This window comes from Drosophila arizonae, chromosome 5, assembly GCF_054131065.1.
Source record: "Drosophila arizonae isolate 15081-1271.41 chromosome 5, UAZ_ARI_1.0, whole genome shotgun sequence".
Lineage (NCBI taxonomy): Eukaryota > Metazoa > Arthropoda > Insecta > Diptera > Drosophilidae > Drosophila > Drosophila arizonae.
Genome location: NC_142925.1, coordinates 2,546,496 through 2,569,508, shown reverse-complemented (window position 1 = coordinate 2,569,508; position 23,013 = coordinate 2,546,496). Strand labels below are relative to the sequence as shown.

The following is a 23,013-nucleotide window of genomic DNA, read 5'->3' as shown; positions in this document are numbered from 1 at the left end:
CCTTTTAATAGAGAGGAAGAGAGAGAGAGATAGAGAGAGAGAAGGGAGAGGGGGAGAAACAGGGCAGAGGAGTCAGAGTTAGTTACTTGCTCTGAGGTCCAGGTCGTGGATAAGTCGAAAACTTGATGCTTACAGCTAATGTCCTTTGGTTTTGTGGTGCCGATTTTGCGGCAGGGGGTTGGTGGTGTGGTGGTGGTGCTGTTGCTGCTGGTGGTGGTTGCGTTTGCCGTTGTGTTGTTCTTGTTGTACTTAGTTTAGCTTTCGCTGATGCTTCTCAAGTTGATTATGATGATGATGCCGATGATGATGATTATTGTGTTTAAGGGACTTAAAACCGTCCATGCTAATAGGGATTAAAGGATCAAGGGAATGTGGCCTATACGATTATCAATAGAATAAAGGCAATGCACCGCAATGTTGTTCTCGGACAAAGCAGTTTTAAGGGATCTTAATTGGATGATTGTATATCGTACCTCTACCTAATTTGTATGCTGCATGTTTAACAATTAAAAATTACCAAAAATGATTCCTAACCTCGTTTCAATATTGATAAGAGAATGTACCCAACAAACATTTTAGATAAATATTTCAGACATATAACGAAATGAATGTATCTATGTACATATTTTAGAGATTTTTATATACATATATATTAGGATGAAAGTAATGTACCTAGTCTTATCTATCTTACATATATATAAGTGCATCTTCAGCTCATATTAAATTGTACCTACACGCTATTTTATAAAAGTAGCAGATGTATAATAAAATATACAGATATACAATTATTATAGTGTACCTAAATGTTCTTAACAAGTCATATACATACATATATATATATATGTACACTATCCTATTGAATACAAGAATGTACCTAATGTACCTTATACGAGAATTGTACCTTTCCATTTAATAATGAAATAAAATAATTGTACGTAAGGTAAAATACCACAAAATTAATGTATATATTTATTTAATTGTAAATTAATAATTGTACCTAGTATCAATTTCATAAATCTGACTTCGATTCGAATGTCTCTGAGTAATAGTTGCCTTACGCATAGCTCCAAAATTAACGGTTTCGCAAATCCATTAAGCTCACACATTATCATGCCATAAAATATAGGTAATTTTCAAGAATGTGAATCACGATTGCCCTCAAAAAATACATTAATCTACTGTCCAAAGAATACAAAAAAAATCTTATCTATTTGCTAAGAAATGTTACTCAATGAAAAGATATAGAAAAAACGATCAGGGAATAACCAAACAGTTGTCAATTTTGTTAAATGGAAAGAGCTTAGTTGGGAAGATATAACACTGAAATACATGTGGGTGTATGTGTGCGTAAGCACATGCTAAGTGCACACCAACATGCACACACACACATATGTACACGGCCTTACACTTAACCTGGCTAGAATCCTGGTCGGCCTTTTGGCCCTAAGCCTAAACTTTGAGCAGCAGCAGCTCCTAATTACAACTATATGCCAAAACATGCTTAAGAAACCCAAAATGTAATTCCACTTGTGTATTAATACAACATACACACACACACGCATACAGAGGCACACACACACACACGCCCACACATATGCACACAAGTAGCTAGCTAAAGTTATCGTAAGTGATTTATCATTGTTATTGTTGTTGCATTTGTTGTTGTCCTGTCCGTTGTTAAACTCTACATTACACTTAGTATAGCTGGTTCTGGTACCCTATAGAATATATCATATATTTTATATAGTTATAGAATAGTATATAGAATAAAGCTAAAAATATGAGCATTTTTTATAAGACAACTACTATACTTAAGAACATGTTATGGAATAGATTTTAAATATCTACTTTAGATATATGTAACTATGGTTAAGTTGGAGCACCAGTAAATATGGTATATCGTATATTGAATATTGAAGGTCGTTTGGAATGATAATATAGCGAATATCGTATATAAAGATAGGACTTGAAATATATAAATGTAGATATATGAAATAAAGAGTATCGTATATGCAATGTCGTATGGTCAATATCGTATTTCGAATATCGTATTTCACATATCGAGTGTCGAAGAATAGAGATAAATAAGCGTGTACTAAATATCGTAAAGGAATCTTAAATATAGTTTATCGTATCGTATCGTATCTTACATATCGAATATTGTATATCGAATATCAATAAACCACTGATCTTACAGCACTACTTAATATGCCATATAAGTTATAAAATAACTACTAATGAATCATTCAAGTGATTTATTAATGAGTATCTGCTAGTCGTGCATATCCATTATCATATGGTATCTATACAATTAGATTTCTACTTATTATTGTTTGCTTCAAAGTATCTTGATAATCACGTGGCGGCGAGTGTGTACCCGAGGCAGACAGAGCTTCAAATGCGACGACCCAAAGTATTTATTTGATTATAAGTCAGTAGAGAGCACTAGCCTCAGAGAGCGTGAGAGAGAGAGAGAGGGAGAGAGAGAGGGGACTGAGAGAGGGAGGTGGAAAGTTGGCCACATGCGTCGCTGAAGACTTTAAGCTGTTCGTAATGCGCACTGTCTAGTTTATGCACAACACAAAAGGTGCCCAAAGGATGCGGATGTGGATGTGCTTGTAGCTGGGGCGAGAGCGGAGGCGGGGGCTTCAGCTGGGACTGGGGATAAACTTAGTGTTCAGCTGGGAGATTCCGTTTTGAGCTGCAGCTGTTGCTGCTGCAATTCGATTGAATTCGATTTGCTTTTGCAGTACATTTAAATCCCAAAACTTGAAGCTGGAAACAGCTTCTGCTGTCGAATTTCCAGTGCGTAGCAGATAAGGATTAACTGGCTCCTGTTCCACACAACAAGGCACACACACACACACACTCGCACTCATACAGCTGCAAATTTGTGCCTTGGCCTAAGAGGCAGGCAGGCAGACGACATACAGAAGTAGTACATGATGTTGGCTTAACTCAATCGGTAGCACCTGCAACTGCATCTGCAATCAGCTGTAGCTCCTGCTCCACCTCCTGCTCCAGCTGCAGCTGGAAGCTTTAGCTCCGGCCTGCCTCTGGCTTTTTTGTTTCACATATCCTGCTCTGTTTTGCTTATAATTCCGAAAATGTGTTGCCTCCTGTTGCTTTTGGCATTTATTTGAATTTGTATTCGGGCGACATATTGTGCGTCTATATCATGGGGTTATGCCTTTTTGTGGGCAGCCCGGCCCGACGGCTGGGCGGGGCGCAAATCCTTTGCACAACTCGGAATTTGTGCCAGAGGCAGCAGATGGGGCCAAATCCGAGAATGAAGTAAACCGGACCCGATTGCCAAAGCTACAGCTTGCCTGCTCTATCTCTCCCATCTCCCTCTCTCGCCCTCTCGCTCTGTCTGTGCATAACGCTTAACACTTAAGCTGCAACCGCGGCAGCAGCAGCAGCAGCAGCAGCAGGACTTGGCATTGCCAACATGAGTACGTTCATCATCATACGTATACGTATTTGTATACGTATTTGTATTTGTATCTGCATTTGCATTTGTATCTGTATCTGAACAGCAGCTACTTTTGCAACTGATTGCGAAATTTGTGGCACAAACTGCTAAAGCGAGCAACCCAACCGACAATCGCCTTCAAAATACCTGCCAACACACAGCCCATGGCCACCATGTACCCCATGGCCCCCATCTACCCCATCTCCTCCCCCATCAGTCTCTGTGTATCGCTTGATTACCAGAAAGCTTTGGCGACACTCTTGATGATTTAACACAGAAGGCAACAGGGGTACTTGTTACCCGTTTCCCGTTACCCGTTTCCCGTTACCCGTTTCCCGTTTCCCGTTACCCGTTACTGGTATTAGGCTACGGCCTTGGGGGCGGCGGCTGGCTTTTTGGGGGTTGCTGGCTGGATTATCGAAGTGCTGCAGAGCACATGGACAGGTAATGTACAGTTGGATAAACATTTTAAAGATATTTGCGTTCTGTGTAACAGTTGATCAAATAGATGTAGTTTTTCTAGTGATACGCAAGTAACACTTTAAATGGAGTTCGAAATAAACTTAAACAGAGAAGAACATTTATTGTATGAATATTTATCTATTAATCTTTTGGTTTATCCATATACATATATTTTTACATTTATCTACATTTTACTTAGATATTTAACATGTTTTTAAATTACCCAATATTTAAGATTCGACGAAACTTTTTAGTTGATATATTTTACAATATTTTATTGTAATAATTTCTAAGTTTCAATTTGATTTTCTGTCTTCTTTCTTTTTCTTGAACCATTCGATTATTGCTTATATCATTTGGAGATCACGAAATTTGATCTGTGGTTCAACAGTTAAATTTAGTCTTTCATCAATTGTGGGGCATCAAATTTAAATTGAAACGAACTGAAAGCCATGCACACACACACAACCATACACACATGCATATACACACATATATATACGCACATATCAGCTCACACCCATTTCACGATCCGTTTGGAATATGCATAATGTGAGTCGCGCATTTTTGAATCCTGAGTATGTGCTTATGTATACAGAGAGAAAGAGCCGCCTGGCTTATGACAGATGCTGCTGCCGCTGCTTCTGCTGCTGATGTTGCAGTTTCAACAAATGTACGCTGACCCTGGCAACTGCAGTGCACAAAGCTCTGCCCAAACAACAATGGTCGAGCGGAGGTCAATTGGAGGCTATATGAGAGAGTAAGTGAGAGGGAGAGAGAGGGAGAGAGGAAAGCTAACAGGTGAGGGTGTGGCAGGAGGAGGCGGAGAGCTGCTCTGGTGAACGCGTTGATCCACAAACGTGTCGTTAACTAAGGCGCAGTGATTTTCAATTGCAGAACGCGACAGAAAACTCTCCGTGTGTGTGTGTGTGGCACGTGTGTGTATGTGTGTGCATAAGCTTATAGGTGCCACTGACACAGCTGTGCATGGGTGGGCGTGTGGGTGTGGCCAGCCTGCCTGCCTGCCTGCCTGCATATTGACAAGTGCGGCCGTTGGGGGATTTATTAAGGCTAACGTATGAAAATTTTGCATACTAAACGCTGCATAAATCGAATTCGCATGCGACAAATAAAAATTGCCCAAAAATGCAAAAACAGCTTCATTTGCAAAACTGTTATATAGCTGTGGGTGCTGGCTGAGTGGGCGGATGGGTGTGAGTGGGTGGATAAATATCGTGTTGCGTCGTTGAGCAGCTTAGGCATAATAAACATACGCAAACGAAAACAAACAAACCGATTTACATATAAACAGTGCAAGAGAAAAAGAGAGCTGGAGAGAGAGAGAGAGAGAGAGAGAGAGAGAGAGAGGCACAGACATGCATATATACAATTGCAAAACGTATGGCAAGGAAATGTTAAATGACAATAATAACAGCAACAGTAACAATAGCAACAACAGCAACAAGGATACAATAACCTTTCCATTCTCGCACATTCGCCTGATGCCGTTTTGCTGTGCAAATCCTCAAAATACACTACAAAACACATTACACATACACACACTCTCTCGCACACATTCATACATATTGTATTGAGCCATTCACAAATTCAAACAAAATTCAAATCTAACGCACGTTTCTATCCGAACTATCATGCACATGCTACCCACCTGAGCCACGCCAACGTCCGCCCCGCCTCACGCCCCTTATAATTCCTAGCTACCAATTTTGGGTTGGCTGCCTTTCAATTCGGGCAGAGGCAAAACGATTTAGCCAGCAGCTTAACAGCAACAGGGACAATCAAGCAGGGCACAACAACAACAACAACAACAACAGCAGCAGTAGCAGAGGCAAAGTTTTTGGCTCTAATCGCAACGTGCTTTCAATGAGAATGCGAATGCGAATGCAATGTAAACTGATTCACAGAAATATATCGTATATAAATATAATTTATAACATTTAAATAGAAATCCGTTATGTGAAAGAAGTCTAATAAATGCTGCGGCGCCTCAGATGAAGAAAATATTCAGATGTCAACAAATAATTTTTAAAATATTTAAAGCATTGCAAAAAATTATTTTAAAAAAAACCAATATAATATGTATTTAAAAACAATTGTCCAAAAATATTGTCTTTTATTGAAATTTAAAGTGTAAAGAAAATATTTTAAATAATAAAAAAATAATTATTTTAAATGCTTAAAAAAATGTTATGGGATATCTAACAAAGGAAATCATTTAACATTTTTTTTTCTAAGCGTTTTAAAAAAAATTATTATACTAAATCATATTTTAACTTTAATCACAATTTTAAGTTATATGTTTTAAAATTCCATATGAATGTAAATAGCTTTAAATGTATTTTTCTTATGAAAATTGGTATACAAAAATTATAATTTTATATTATAACATTTACGAAATTTTATTTGGTCAGTTTTTGCATTGAAAAATCATTTTAGAATATTTAATTTAATTTTATTTAATTTTTTTAATATTATTTTATTAATTAAATTTTTTTTATTTATTTATTTATTTTTTTTTTTTTTTTTTTGAGGTACAAAACAATTAAAAGGCATCAATTCTAACTTTTAATTTATTTAAAAAAAATTTAATTTCATAATTTTTAAATAGCTAAAATTTTCTCTGATTTTTTCTCTATATATTTGCCACTTGATTTACCTCTAACACATTTCCTTCCTCTTACTCCAAAGGCAATTCAAGTCTCTTTTTTCAACACATCGTAGACATTACACAGACTTATGGCAGACACTGTGTGTGTGTGGAGCATTGCAGCGCCTGTGGCAATTGAAAACTTACATGCGGCACAGCGCGGCCATAAATTGGACGTAATGCCAAAAACAACCTGTTGAGCTCACACACAGCAGAGAGCTCAGAGCTCAGAGCTCAATGCAGAGCAAGGCAAAAAAAAAAAAAGAGCAACGCGATAACGTTGCGTATACGCCGCGAGTGCCGGCAGCAACAGCCAAGGAATCAACTCAAATACGCCTACACAAATGCTGCCAGGGCTACTGTTGTTGTTGTTGCTGTTGTTGTAGCTGTTATCCTGCATTGGCCACAGCTACAGCCACATGGCCCAAATAGCTCCACAAGTGTGTGTTGACGCAACAGACCAAACGAGCGCACTAAACGAGTGAGTGTGTGTGTGTGGGTGTGGATGTGGGAGTGTGTGTGTGGGGGTGTCTGTGTGTGAGTCCCTTCGTGCTCTCTGCAACCACAGCGAAAGCAAAACGAATGTTTGTTTGCACACACAACAGAGAGAGAGACAGCGAGAGTGAGTGAGGTGAGAGGGCGACCGATAGAGAGTGAGAGGGAGAGGGCGGGGTAGAGGCACTACGAATGCCAGATGGAAGGTAAAATAAACGTTATGAATGCTTCATATGCTTAATCCAGGGGATTTGGATGCATATGCGATGAGTGTGTGCTGCATGTGAGTATATGTATGTGCGTGTGTGTGTGAAATTTGAATGGGCGCCAACGAGCAGACGTGTGTTTGTATTGGTATGCAAAAGGATTTTAGATTCGGCAAGCGACAATCTATCTGACAAATACAACAGCTACCAAGTAGCAACTGTAGCTGCAACTGTATAAATATGTATGTGTATGAGTATATGTATGGGTGTGTGCTGTGTATGTGACAGAGATACACGCTTTGTCCATGGCTAAACTAGTATTGATGAACTAAACAAGATTACCGCAGCAGGGCCACTCGCAAAGATGCGACAACAAGCAAGCGGATGTAGACAGAGAGAGAGGGAGATAGAGAGAGAGAGAGAGAGAGAGAGACAGAGAGAGACATGTAGACATATATAGATATATTTATATAATGCATATCTACAATGTCTGCTTATAGCCTGGTTAAAGTTGCACAAATCCTTAAAGCTGCCATGCAACATGGGGCACACACACACACTCACATATAATCACCAGTTTGTGAGGCTGGCATTTTTATAATGATGCGGTTTGCCTCTATTATTGAACGCTCCACAGAGGCAGCCGTTGCCGTTGCCGTTGCTATTCATACACTGCCCCGGATTAAGGGTATTTGTGCATTGGTACAGAAATAGCAAAGCGATCGACCCCAGACCACCCGATTTCTTCTAGTTGGGATTTAGTTTCGCTTTTGGATTTATGCGTGATTTATGCAACAAATGCGACTAACCAAATTCGATTGCAATTAGAGCCCTTAATCAGTTTTGTGGCCGCTTCTAAAATATTTAAGCGATTGGCGTGAAATTTCAATTTAATAGCGTGAAATTCACTAAATTTAATCAATATGCATTTTGGCATATGCTAAGTTATTCATGGCGGGGTTTTTGCCTAAATATCATATTCGATATTTGTTAACAGGTTTTAAAGTTCGCTTGGCCAATAGCTAAACTGTTTGCCAAAATATTTAAGCAAATTTATGTAAATAAGATTTTAGGGTTTTAAAAAAGAAAAGTTGAGCTATGTGATAATTTGGCTATTATTATTATCTATCTTATTAGTGGATTTCGATGTTGCGTCTATCTCCTCTCTCACTCTCTCTCTCTCTCTCTCTCTCTATAATTACTTTTCTTTTTGTATCCGTCTATCCCTACCTTTGTTCCTCCTTGTCTATATCTCTTAAATTGTTTCTCTCTTTCACTCTTAATTTGTTCCTGTCTCTATTTATCTTACTCCTTATATTCTCTCTCTGTCTCTCTTTTTCTCTTTCTCGCTCTCTCTATTCCTCTCTCATTCTTTATATCTTTACAACTCTCACTTTCGATTTTCCCCACATCTTTCTGTCTCAATTTCCCATTATCTGTTAATATCTATCAATTGTTTTCTCTCGCTTGTTTCCTCCTTCCTCTCATTCTCTATATCCGCCCATTTCTTCCTTTCTTTCTTCATCAATTATTTCTCTTTCATTCCTCTTCTTCTCCATGTAGTTTAGTTTCTTAATCTTAGTATATTTAGTTCTTTACCTCGTTTCCCTATTTCTATTACCTATTTAATTTTCCTCATCTATTTCTCTTCTCTTTTTAAGCCATTTCCTGTATATATCTTTCCCTTTCTCTCCGTCTTAACTTATCATATACAGTTTAATAAATAAATGCCATAGTTACTCACGATTCACTTTGCTGACATCGAAATCTCGTCGAGCTTCCAGTGCGGGGTGGCTGAGCAGCTTCTCGGCCTGCTGCTGTGCCTGCACGCCCACAGCCATGCCCAGCGCAGCGGGCGGTAAGCAGGAGATGCTGCCGCGCTCCTCTCGCTCGCGTTCGCGTTCTCTTTCGCTCTTGGGTGTTGCCGCTAAGGAGGCATTTTGACTAGAGCCCGCAGAGGAGGACAACGCATTGCCGCAGCCGGATTCGGCGTTGAGCAGCGATTGTTGTTGCTGTTGTTGTTGCTGCTGCTGTTGCTGCTGCTGCTGCTGGTGTTGATGCTGATGGGGCAGCAAACCCAAAGCCGGCGGACTGCCCTCTGTGGAACGTCGACCGGCGGCATTTGTCGTCTCTGCTGCAGCCTGTTGCTGCTGCTGTTGTTGTTGTTGCTGTTGTTGTTGCTGCTGTTGTTGCTGCTGCTGCTGTTGCTGCTGCTGCTGCTGTTGATGGTGCTGATGCTGCATTTGCAGCTGTGTCAACTTCTCCTGCACGCCCTGCAGCGAACTGCGTCTGTGCTGCAGCTGGCCCAGCGCAACGCCAACGCTGGCGTCCTCGGGGAGGGCGCTGTGGGTCGGCGACAGTGAGTGCTCCTTCTTGACGGCCATGTCCATGAGGCTAGCCGCAGCCGATGGTGATTTGACATTGGCAGCGGCCACAACCGCCGCCGCATTGGCCGCCCGGGTCAAAGCCAAGGCCTGGCTCTGTGCATGAAAGAGACGAGATAGAGTGAGAGAGAGAGAGAGAGGGAAATTAGTCTTGATTCTGTTTATTTGTTTAGCTAAGTGTTGAGACGTTTACAATGCACGAATTTCACTTTGTGCGCAAAAATAAACAACCCAAATACTCTTCTTCTTCTTCTTTTTTTTTTTTTCTTTGATTTTCGATTCGATTTTATTTTATTTTATTGTACATTGATTAAGTTCACAATGGGCCGCAGCTCTCATCGAAGCTGGCAGCTCGAGCGGCGTCTCATTGCCTGACAGGCGTTGATTTCTATTGATTTGCAGCTCGTTTGTTTGCTTTCTATAATTTGGCCAGGTAATTTGGCGAATCACGAAATTGTCTTTAATGACGCGAGGCTTAAAAAAAACAAGTAAGAAGGCTCCAGTCGAGACTGCTCGACTAGGAGATACCCTGAACCCTCTAAGCTGATATTCTAATCATTCCGCACTTCTTTTATGCACACATACATACACATGCATCCACACGCACGCATAAGCCTGCGCTCTGCTTACTGCGCAGTAAGCAGCGACTGCGCTTGGGCTGCGCTGCAATGTGGGCAATATTATGAGAATTTATTTGTTGAATAATTTCTTTTGTAGACCTACAATCTTAATGAAACTTTCAGAACGTAATCATAATGTTCAAATGTATGTACATTCCAAAGCACAAGTCTCTAGTACTTGAAATGCGTTTTTTACAAATTGGGGGCGAAGGGGGCGTGGTATCCAAAATCTGTAAATTACAAAATCTTTGTATTCATTAACTTTATATACAACGCAAATTTGAAGACTCCAGGTTTAAAAGTGTTCAAATTAAGCTAAAAAAACAAAATCAAATTTTCGATTATTCTCGATAAAAAAGTTATCGGATGATTTATCGAAAAAATAAAGCAAACTCGTACTGCGTATGGTACACACGAATATGCATGCCAAATTTCAGCTTTCTAGCTCTTATAACTTCTGAGATCGACGCACTCATACGGACGGACGGACGGACGGACGGACGGACGGACGGACGGACGGACGGACAGACGGACAGGGCTATATCGACTCAGCTCGTCGCGCTGATCAAGAATATATATACTTTGTGGGGTCTGCCACGCCTCCTTCTGCCCGTTACATACTTTTTCACAAAACCATTATACCCTGATTTCCCATTTTCAATGGGTTCAGGGTATAAAAAAATAAAAAAAAATTAAATAAAATATATATGTATACACATATATAGCGCATATAGCCAAGACAGTTGTGGCGCTCAACGGAGCGTAACTAAATTAATGTTTCTTCTGGCCAAACGCGTTCGCTCTCTTCGGCCATTAGACTTGGCCTTTATTTATACTGCTTCTTCTTCTTCTTCTTCTTTTTTTTAGCTCGACCAGTCGAAGCTTTTCAATATGAAACTATTAATATATAAGAGTGGCATTTGGCAAGTGGAAATCGAGATTTGAGACTGAGACAACCTCAATTATAGCTTAGCTACCGTTTACCGTTTTGCTCTGATCTTCTTCTGGCACGCAAGGAATTCCTTCACACAAACTGCGAATGTTTTTTTCTGGTTTCTGTTTTCTTTGCCTTTACAAATTATGGATCACTGATCGCTGTTGCGCTGATCGTGCGGATAAACTTAAATCGAGCCGATGCCGTGCCCTAAACCAGAACCTCTTTTTGGAGCTGCTGCAGCTCCTGCGTTTCGCTTGCCTCTGGCTAGTTTGTCAAATGCCAGACGAAACACAGCAAAGCAAAAAAAATAAAAATAAATCTTTGCCAAAAAATGTGTGGCAATTGTTGAGGCAAGAGTGATAGACTGTGAGATATCCTAAGATATCTAGATATCTTAATGAAAGTAGCAAATAGAATCGAAAAATTATAAAAACTTCAATTATTTATATTTAACAAGTAAGAAAGCTCCAGTCGAGACTGCTCGACTAGGAGATACCCTGAACCCTCCAAGCTGATATTCTAATCATTCTGCACTTCTTTTATGCACACATACATACACATGCATCCACACGCACGCATAAGCCTGCGCTCTGCTAACTGCGCAGTAAGCAGCGACTGCGCTTGGGCTGCGCTGCAGTGTGGGCAATATTATGAGAATTTATTTGTTAAATAATTTCTTTTGTAGACATACGATCTTAATGAAACTTTTAGAGTGTAATCATATGGTAAATATGTGTGTACATTCCAAAGCCCAAGTCTCTAGTATTTGAAATACGCTTTTTACAAAAGTGATGGCGAGGGGGTGAATTTAAGGGTGGGGGGTAAATTTTAACAAAAACCGAAATTGTATAAATTGCATATAAGCATACATTAAAAATTTGGAGACTCTAGCAATAAGGGTGTAGAAGATATAATTTTATAATTGGTTTTCGATAAGGTTTTTTATCGATAAAAAAAGATCGGGATGAGTTATCGATTTTTAATGATAAACTTGATATGCGCGCTGTAATTACGGACATTTTAAAAAAAATTTGAAGTCTCTAGCTCTTATATCTTCTGAAATCGACGCGTTCATACATACGGACGGACGGACGGACGGACGGACGGACGGACGGACGGACGGACGGACGGACGGACGGACGGACGGACAGACAGACGGACAGGGCCAAATCGACTCAGCTCGTCGCCCTGATCAAGAATATATATACTTTGTGGGGTCTGCCACGCCTCCTTCTGCCTGTTACATACTTTTAACAAAACCATTATACCCTGATTTCCCATTTTCAATGGGTTCAGGGTATAAAAACTCATTATATAAAATATAGAAAATTAAATAACAAATAATAAATTTTCATATACTAATTTAAAAAAAAAAAAAAATTGTTAAAATATTATTTTTTCAATATTTTAAATAATGATATACACAAATAACCTCATTAAAAATATTTTTTAAAATAAAAAGAAAAATATAATCCCATTTATTGATAGTAATGGTAAAATAATATGAAACTAGTTTTTGGATAGTTAAAAAAAAAATTTAATTCGAATAGTTTAAAAATGGAATTTTTTTTCAGTTTTGTTGCTTCATTTTACTTTTATATGTATAACGATACTAGTTGTTATTAATATAGATGTAGATATTGAATTTTCAAAAAGTTTTGTATATTAAAATAAATATCTTATTGAAATATATTAAAAACTCTGCAACAATCAGTCCTCGTTGCTCCGCCACAGAGTCTCTAAGCCAGCAGCCTAACTGCTTTATTTTAATAATATTTTTCATAAACTTGTGCAGGGTATAGAGACGCTATGGAATTTAATAAGAGGCAGCTACTACGCAGCCGCAACGTCATCAACTGAAACAGCGACGATCGACGGCGTCTGCTTTCTACAGTAGCCGCATCGAGTTAGCGATCAGCGACAGCAGCCATCGATCTTGTGTTATAATCATCGTCAGAGGAGAGCCAGTCAGCCAGCCAGTCAGCCAGCCAGCCAGCCAGCCAGTCAGCCAGCCAGCCAGGCAGCCAGAAGCCAATGCAAAATTCATTTACGCTTTAATCAATTTCATTCAGAGCAGAGATTGAAGACTGAAGACTCGAGACGCGAGACTGGGGAGACTGGGGAGACTGTAGCATGGAGAGCTTCTGCAATTTTTAGCCTTAGGCAACCGCCGACAATTTTGCTGGCTTTACATTGATCTTTGGTGCATGGAGTGCATATTACGACTTTGCGACTGAGACTGCGACTGCGACTGCGACTGCGTACGCTGCCACGCCCCATTGTTGGCTTCTGTTGGCCACATGTCAAAAAATTGACGAAAATTCGATCAAAATTTTAATTGATCGCCCTGCAGTGATGCGGTCTCCACCTAAAATTGATCTCGCTCTGCGTAATTTTTGGGTACAAGACGAAAGGCTGACTCTCCGTGTTGTGATTATGTTAATAGAGGTAGAGGTAGGTAGAGGCAGCGGTGCACCCCTCTCTCAGTTGGCGCTCAGGCACAGCCGGAAACTGTTTTGCCAGCGGCTAACAGACAATGTAAGAGATCTATATATATATAGTATATATACATATATATATATTGGAGGAATGCCTGAGCCTCTGTGCAGCTGATCCATATAATATGCTAATCTTTGAGTTAGTCTACTATCAGTCTGCTCCAGATCTGCAGAGTTTCTTCCTCCTCGTCGTCTTCTTCTTCTTCTTCTTTTAATATTAACCTGTCAAAGGCCATAATTGACAACGTTTAACTTTGTCTTTTGTGCGAAAGAATCAAGAAAATTTACATTTTTATGGTTCAATAAAATAAATCAAGCAGCAGCGTCCGAGGCAAGCCAACCGAACCGAAGGGCAATGGGTAGGCAACCTTATACAGTGGCTGCTGGAAAGTAATTGCAGCACATAATAATCTCGCATTTAATAATCCTCATTAAAGCGCAAAATCACAACGCATCGCCGCTGCACACGGCCAGAGCAATCTGAGCTGGTAGTGGAGGAAATATCACCACCTCGCCAAGACCTGAACCTGACCAAAAATTAGTAGGGGACTTGCAATACTTTTTTTTTTTTGCCTCTGCCTCTTTTTGGGCTAAAATTCCAAAGGAAGAAAAAACAAGGGCGGCCAAGGTGGGTCGGGGTGCGAGGCGGCGGGCAGCGGCAGTCAGTAGGACTCTCGCATCAATCGTTGGATATGATGAGCTGACGTTCGGGTTGACGTTTGCTTGTCGTCAATACGTCGCCCTAATAACACGTCGCAACAGGTAGTCCCCAGCCATCAAAACGACGGACGGACAAACTGTATCTGATTGCGACACAAACACAGACACAGACAAAGACACACACACACACACACTTACACTCAGAGACGTCGCACATTTTGGGCGCTACGGAATTTGAGCAATTGCATGAAAAATATGAAATTAGTTGGGCAACGTCGCATCGTCAAACTGCAAAGCTGAAAACTGAAATTTTAGTCTTTCAAGCTGAAGTGTTCTTGTTCTTCTCCTGCTTCTCCTGCTTCTTCTTCTGCAGCAACGTCTTCTTGACTTTTGTTTCTTCATGCTGCTGGACTTTTAATGTGTTTTAATCATCTGAAGCAGCAGCAGCAGTAACAGCAGCAGTAACAGCAGTAGCTGCTTTTCCCTACTGCGTCCCGCTAAATTGTTTTTTATTATCGTTGGCGATTTTCATCTCCCTCTCTGATCCTTTGTGCACATCGTGGCACATTCCATTGGGCTATAAATCGTTCGACTCTGGCACCATGGCGCTGGCCAGCTCACCAGCTCACCAGCTCGTCAGCTCGCCAGCTCTTCAGCTTGTCCTTGTCCTTGGCAATATCATTTGATTTACCAGCCATAGGCATTAATTGTTTTTGTGTCATTTAATCAGTTTTCAAGCGACTGCTGCGTGATGCGAATTCCAAATTACAAATTGCGAATCAGCACACCGATCGGACACGGGCTGCTTGTTCGCAGTTCGAGGAGTTTTTCGGGCAGATTAGCTCCAGAGAGACTTTTTGCCGAGCAGACTAACCATAAATTATTATGAACCTTATGTTGATCGCATGATCTTGTAATTTGAATTTGGATTCCATGGGGATTTTATGATCTACTACTCTACCTATATATTGATGTGCTACATATCAGGATCAATGGATAGTATCTGAGTATAATTAAGGTCGATCTTATTGATTTCATCAGCTTATCTACCATTTCTTTTCATTGTCAACAAATCGACTCAGATAGCGTGCTCTAACATTGTGCAGATCGTTGATGACCAAGTGAGAAAGAATGATCTTTGCTAATCAATTTCCCAGTGATCCCATGATCATACGATCTCATAATAATCTATCTTTTCACTTCAACAGTTATCATAACCGATCTGAGCATGTTGAAAATATAAGCTGATCTAGTTGTTAATGATCATTTGAGCAGTACAACGTGTGATCGAGCCGCTTCTGCAAACAGCTAACAAAGCTAATGCGTGGTGATCTAGGCTAACAGATAATAGAATAAATGGAATGTGCAGATTAGCTGATCTAGTTGTTGGCGATCGAGTAATCGTCTCATCGAATGATCACGTGATCCTCTCACCATGGGATAGATATTCTTTCAATCAATTATCATCACAAACTGCGAGCACTCACATGCTCAAGGCTACAGAGTTAACCCCAGCTAAGCAGCGAGTGGCTGATCTGTGTCTGATCGTGTGGGTTCCTCAATTAGTTGTCATAGCTAACATGAATTCTAATTGCACAGTTGTCACTGTCACTTAACGTGTTGCTGTCGTGTTGTCTGTCAGTTGGAGTAGGCGTTGATCGGCAATCGTGGATCGTTGAATGTTCGAACGACGCGTCGATCGTCGAGCAGCCAACGATCATTGAATCTTGTGATCTTAATCGCTGTCGCGTACAAGTTTGCAGTGGAGCCCCAGCTACCAGTTCCATTGACATTCCAGCTTGTCTGAGATTATGTCTGCTTTAGACTCGTCTGGCTCTGGTTTACTTTTATACATATACATTTTCTTATTTTGCCTTTTTTGCTGGTTTCTTTTTGTATATTTTTTGTTGTTGTGGCCAATGGGCCGGCACGATCTTCGCAATACCAATACCATTGGCTGGCTGGTTTTGGCCTTTTGCGGCTGTAGCATGCGCTTTTTGTGATTGGGTGTTGGCCCGTTTTTATGCTATCAACTGTTGTTGCGCTCTACTGTCTGTTATTAATTATCAACGTTGCCAAACGACGCGCCACCGATGATCGTCTCTTTGTCATCAACATCATCATGATCATGCTTTGAGCCAGCCAGCCAGCCAGCCAGCCAGCAAACAAAAATTCCCAAGCGGTCAACCCAGACCTTCGCATCGCAATCGCATCGATGGCAGCTTTTTGGGGCATGAGTATGCGGCATTTGGCTTTTGGGGCGCAAAATATCATTTCAGTGGCGAGCTCAGTTTCTGTTTTGCTGTCAGCTTTGCCTTTTGGTAATTTGTATGAGATATTTGGAATTTCTTAACATTTGCCATTTATGTGCATATGCCAGCCAGCCAGCCAGCCAGCCAGCCAGCCCAAGTCCCAGCTCCTTGGCATGCCCTTAACGAAATTGTGATTAAGTGTTTCAATATTGAAGTGACGAAAGGCCCAGCTTGCTGATTGCTAAGGCAACTGCTTTTTGGGACGAGATGGCGAACATCGTGCAAAGATAATTAAAAATCAGCGTGCGTTTTCTTTCGATCAGGCTTCAATGTACGACCGCCCGCACCTCTCTCTCTCTCTCCCACTCACTCACTCATTCGCTGGCCTCTGGTGAGTGCGAAAAAACGCCATTTAAAGATGCCACAAAGCCGCAGATAAGCAAAAGAGCCAAAGAGACACATCGAGTAAGAGAGAGAGAGAGCGGGAGAGTGAGTGAGTGAGAGATAGATGTAAACCGGTTGACAAAATGCTCGAGCACAGCTTTTGGTATGCGATCTGCTGCCCGATAGCCAGCCAAAAGAATGTTTACCAAATTACGCAGCAGCAGGAGTAGCAGTAGGAGTAGCAGGAGCTGCAGCTACTGCAGCGACATTTAATTATATTTCATTCGATTTTATTTTAGTGCCGGGGTTTTTGGTAATGCTGCTCGGCTGCATTAATGATGTCTTGCCCTGAATTGCCGGCCAATACACTCAATAATAACAATAATCATAAAGGCTGCTGCCAGCGACGAGTTGGCCCAATCGACAAGCCGGCTGGCCTGGCCTGGCCTGGCCTGGCATGCCCTTGTCCATCTTCATGTTCATGTTCATGTCCATGTCCATGTCCATGTCCAAGTCTTGATTATGCTACCCAATTGCAGAGTGAGCCCCGCTCCCTCGCCAGCCGCCCAGCTCCATCTGTAGGCATCTGCTGGCTCATTATTTCTACTCGCTGGGCATTAATTTGAGATCATTGCTACTGGTTCTACGGCAGCCACTGCAACAGCAACAGCAGCAGCAGCAGCCGTGGCATCGACAGCTACTGCAACTGCAGCAACAGCAGCAGCAGCAACTGAAGGTGTCGAGTGCTTGAAATGTTTTAAATACAAAAATTAATAAAGCTCTCTCGTGCCATAGCGCAATGTCTGCTGGCATTTTTCAATTATAAGCAGACGCACAGTCTGGCAAATTATTAACTTAACACTTTGTCACAACACATCCCAGTCAAACAGCGAATTGCAGGGTATATATAAGCATTATCAACACGAAGGAGTGCAACAACAAAAAACTAGGCTAATTATTTGTCAATTATATTGAAATGTCATTATTAAATTAATAAAGTAAATAGGAAATTTGTATTATGATGACATTATGATGTGATAGAAAGACTATCAAGTATTTATTTTAGACTCATTTTTCAATTTTTCCCATTTATTAATAAATTTAAGATAAATAAAGAAAATAATATAAATAGAATATTTAATCAAATTTCTAATTTTGTAAAGTAAGAGTTGAAATAAAAATAAAAATTAAATTAATTTTCAAACATTTTTTGTAATTATCAGAAATTGCATACTAGAGCTAAAGAAAAATCGTAAAAAATATTAAAACGTTTTTCATCTATCTATATATATATCTATCTATTAATAGCCAGCAAAAAATGAAACAGAAAGAACATTGTCGAAGAGTGAACTCATAAAATACTTTTCAAATGCAAAAATTTGGATTAAGCCTTAAAAAAGCTTGCATGTGCTTTAAAGCTTCTTGAATAAGGAGTCATTGATTCAAAAGAAACTTGAGCTGCCGTGTTGGATTTATTAGATAGACATGCAGAGGTCAGACAGGACATTCCAGAATGAAATTGAAGCTTTCCTCGTACACCTCACATATTAAGCAAAAGCTAACTAGTTATTAACTCATCTTGCAGTGGCTAATTACTCTTTTAAGTCATTCGCCAGTGATCAATTATTCGCAACTCTTGAGCCGTAAAAGAACGTCTATGTTCGCAGAGCTTGCTCAATATGCGACACTTGGTCTCAATACGTTTTTATGCCGTTTAAGCAGAGCCAAGCAGCTAACAACAGCTGACAGTGGGCACAGCTCAAAGGCGAACAGTGGAACAGGAAGAGGGCAGGTACACACACATACACACACACACATACAGAGACGCACAGTTAGGTGGTTGCAATACCTGTGCCAACGTTGTCAACTGCCTGGCATATGTAGGTGCCCTTGCCAATGCCAATTACAATTTCAAGTTCAACATGGCGGGCGGCATAAATTGCACCCTAGTCGGACAATATAATATATATACACATATATAGTAGTACTCTCTCTCTCTATATATGCTAGGCCCTATTTCCATTTCCCCTTTAGTTGCATTTGCGTTTGCTGCAGGCGAAAGCGAAAACAGAGAACAGAAAACTGAAAACTCGTTCAACTGTAACATTTTCTGGTCGCTAACTTTTCACATGTGATTGTGATCCTGGCAGAGGCAGCTCGCGTATGAGGGTCCACCAGAGCCACCGGAGTCGCCCTCTCACAAATTTGAGTCTGTTGCGCTTGAGGAATTCCTCGCAACCAAAATTATTAGTTACACACATGCTGCTCAGCTCAGCCTCTCTCTGTCTCTCCCCTTCGCTCTCTCGCTTACTCCACTCTGTCTGTTTGGGCTTCTCCAATTATAAGTCAATTAAATAGGTTAGCATTTATACAAGTTAGAAATAAAAACAGGCAGAGGGACACATTTTGTCAGGGCCGAATGAGCAGCCGCTAAATTTATTATGTTGACTTGACTTCTCAGGATCAAAAGGATCAAACGAAAATAGCTCTGCCAACCCCTAAAAATAACACACAGTTGACAGGACACTTTCTTTGCGAGTCATTTCCAAATGATCTGGGAATGTTGTTGTGACAAATTGAAGAGAGTGCCACACCACACACAGCGGGCATGCTCAACTAGCAAATACCCTAAATATTGATACGGATATATTTATGAATATAGTGATTAGATATAATTCTATTTCTATACTAAAAACTGTATTCGCCAGATGTAAAATCAGACAATATTATTGCTTTAAAATAAATTACTATAATAATAATATAATAATAAAATATTTTTAGATGTTAGTTAATATATTATAAATATATTTTTTTTAGTCAATTCTCTTCTTCTTAGCTGATCTAAATAAGGAAACGTTGTCACCTGCCTTGGAGCAAAGTTCTGCTTGAGCTAGCGAATGCGTTATATAAGCGCCTGACATATATATCTATAACTGTATCTATATATATACATAAAAATTAGTTCACAATCAGTGCCTATATTATATGCTAGATATATATTTATTTATCAATCAATAATGCCACAGTCAATAACGCGAATGTCGCACTGATTGCCCAACGATCGACGTTTGACAATCTGAAGCACACAAACACACACACACACACACATGCACACTCATTCAGTTCACGTTTTCAAACATGCAAATGCTAAAAAAAAAAAAGTGTCGCCCCGCGAGATTCTCGCATCATAACAATTGTCTCATTGATCAATCATTTAAGCGAATATCAGAGCAATCAAGTGATCTGTGAGCAACTAATCGACACCCAGAGCAGGGAAGAGAAAGAGAGTGCGAGAGAGTGAGGGGGATAGAAAGGAGAGTGAGAGGGGGCAGCAGCATAGTTAGCCAACAAGTGGCTGCAAACGATTTTAATTCAATCGCACCAATTAAGCTTTAAGATAGTCGAAGGCGCCTACAAAAGCTGGCATTGGGCAATTAACAGTTATATATACAGTTATATGTATATGTGGCATGAAAATCGTGAAAAGCGAGCAAATAAATTAAAGCAAATTGTCAAGTTTTTGCGCTCGACCTACTCAAGAATGTTGAGCCACCAGCCCTATATATGCATATATGTATATGTGTATATGTGTATATGTATATCTATATATCTATATACTCTTTGGTGTTCACTAATCTGTTAGGGTCAATCGATGTTAAGTAGAATCACGAATACCAAATTAATTGATGCTGATACCATATACACATATATGTGTGCCTCTGTGTGTGTGTGTGTGTGTGTGTGCGTTGGTCTCCTCTGCCTTTTCTTTAACTCAACTTTGAGTCGTCGTCGCCGACTGTTTTGCTGGCAATGTCATGGAGTGGCATAGTTGATCGAGCAGCAGATGTATGTCAATCTGTGGTGTGGCACATATATCTAACACGCTTTACACACACACACACACACACACTTGTACAGTGTCAAACGGGTAAATATTGCCCAGTTCATGTTATTTTTGAATTAATTTTAATTGAGATTCATTTGTAAGCAATCAGTTAGATTGCTCCATTGACGCGCTTAAGATGACGATTCTTTGATTCTCTTTAGCATAGGGGCATATCAGAATACATACAGATATACACATTCACATATACAACATATATGCACCCTAATATAGCCCATAATTGGCATCATTGTATCGACTCGTCTTAAGACTCATTTGGCATATCCCATTCTGTTTCATTTCTTTGCTGTGGGCGTTTGCTGTGCTGCTAGTGGGCGTGCCTGGTGTCTGCTGTACTAAATGCTTAGCTAAATGGCCTAGCGTGGAGCAGAGCTGCTACGTAATTAATAAAACACGCCAACAATCATAATTGAAACATGTCGCTTAGCGCCAAAGCGCTCGTTGCAACAACACGTTGCAGCAACAACAACAACAACAACAACAACAGCAAGTGGACAATATCAAACAATCTTAAACTTTAACAAGCCCAAACACAAACACAGTCAAACACCTGCAAGCAGGCAAACAACTTGCCACACCTGCCCCCAACAAGCTGAAGTCTCTCGCTCTCTCGCTCTCACTCTCTCGCTCTCACTCTCTCTCTCTCACACTCTCCGTGTCTATCTATTAGCTACTTGGCTGCTAAAATACCAGTTGCTTTGGCTGCTGCTGCACGTGAGGCAAACTCCAACAATTGAGAGTGTGTGTGTCTGTGTGTGTGGGGGGCATGGGGTGGCAGCAACAGCCAGTGGAACGTGCGGCCAGCCAATGCAATTAAGCTAAAAATGTGAAAAATACGAGTAGCCCAACAACAACAACAACAACAACAACAACAACAACAACAGCAGCAACTACAACCACAACAATGTTGCTCTTAGCTATAGGCAATGCACAGGCCGTCGGCATAGCTGAGGCATGCCACAGCCACAGCCACAGCCGCAGCATCTCATCGTGAAATGCGGCAAGCCGCAGCAGTCATGTCTGCCACAAAATACACGTGACAAAATGAAGCACAGCTCGTGGAAAATACAAAAAAAAAAACTCAAAACAATAGTAAAAAAATAAAAAAAATTAAAAAAAAAATATGTAATATATTTTAAAACTTTTTTATCATCAATTTTAAAGATTTTAAACTTTCACTAAATTTTAATTTTTTAATAATATTTTTCAAGTTGTTTAATTTTTTACACAAAAAATATATTTAATTGTCTAAAATGTTTTAAGTGCCTAAAATAATATTGTTGTTAATAAAAAAATAAAAAATAAATAAATAAAAAATAATAAACAGTTTTATTCATAAAAAAATAAAAATATATAAATAAAAAAAAAACAGCCATAAAAATATTTTAATAAATTATTAATAAAAATGTATTTTATTTTAATGCAATAAAAATATGTTCTTAGTTAATTTAAATATTTTATATTTTATTTACAAATTTTACTAAAAGAAGTCAGTTTTTTAAGTTCAAGCTTCTTTTATGTCTTATAACTTCTGTTATTTTCGCTCAGTGTAGCTCTCACTTAGTTATACATAAATTGTTCCGTCTGCTCTTATCGGATATTGAATAATTATAAACGTCATTTTTTAGCATATTAAAATTTAATTATGATATTAATAAAAGAGAGCTGCAGAGCTGAATATGAAAACAGCGAGAGACCTTGAAAATTAATAGCAAAAAAATTAAGCGAAGCAACCCCTAACTAGGAAACTGAAAACTGAATTTTCCTTGACTATAATCGTCTCTTCTCATCGCTCTCCCTAAGAGCCAAGGAAACCTTTTCGATCTAGAAAATCTTCAACTCAATTCAATTCAATTGAAATTTCCCAACTGGTTATCAAATCTTTTCAATTGCTCTAAGGATATAAGGACTGCAACAAAAGGCTGACTTTGCTGGTAAGAAACAAACAGTGTACACTGTCGAGCTGAGCTGCGTAACCCAGGCAACTGGGTCATTTGAACAGCTGTGTGCGCGGGCGCAGAGGCTCGCGTCTTGATCCTGCAGGCAATTGCAGTTGCAGTTGCACTTC

At 39.8% G+C, this 23,013-nt stretch overlaps 1 protein-coding gene across 1 annotated transcript in view; it reads right to left on the bottom strand.

Annotated features, from left to right (window-relative positions):
• dve (SATB1_N and homeodomain domain-containing protein dve) overlaps positions 1–23,013 on the bottom strand; it is a 109,635-nt gene that overhangs the window by 25,299 nt on the left and 61,323 nt on the right. The window contains exon 3 of the mRNA XM_018011521.2: positions 9,051–9,786. Within this exon, the coding sequence (XP_017867010.1) occupies positions 9,051–9,786 (736 nt within the window). The remainder of the gene's footprint in view (positions 1–9,050; positions 9,787–23,013) is intronic.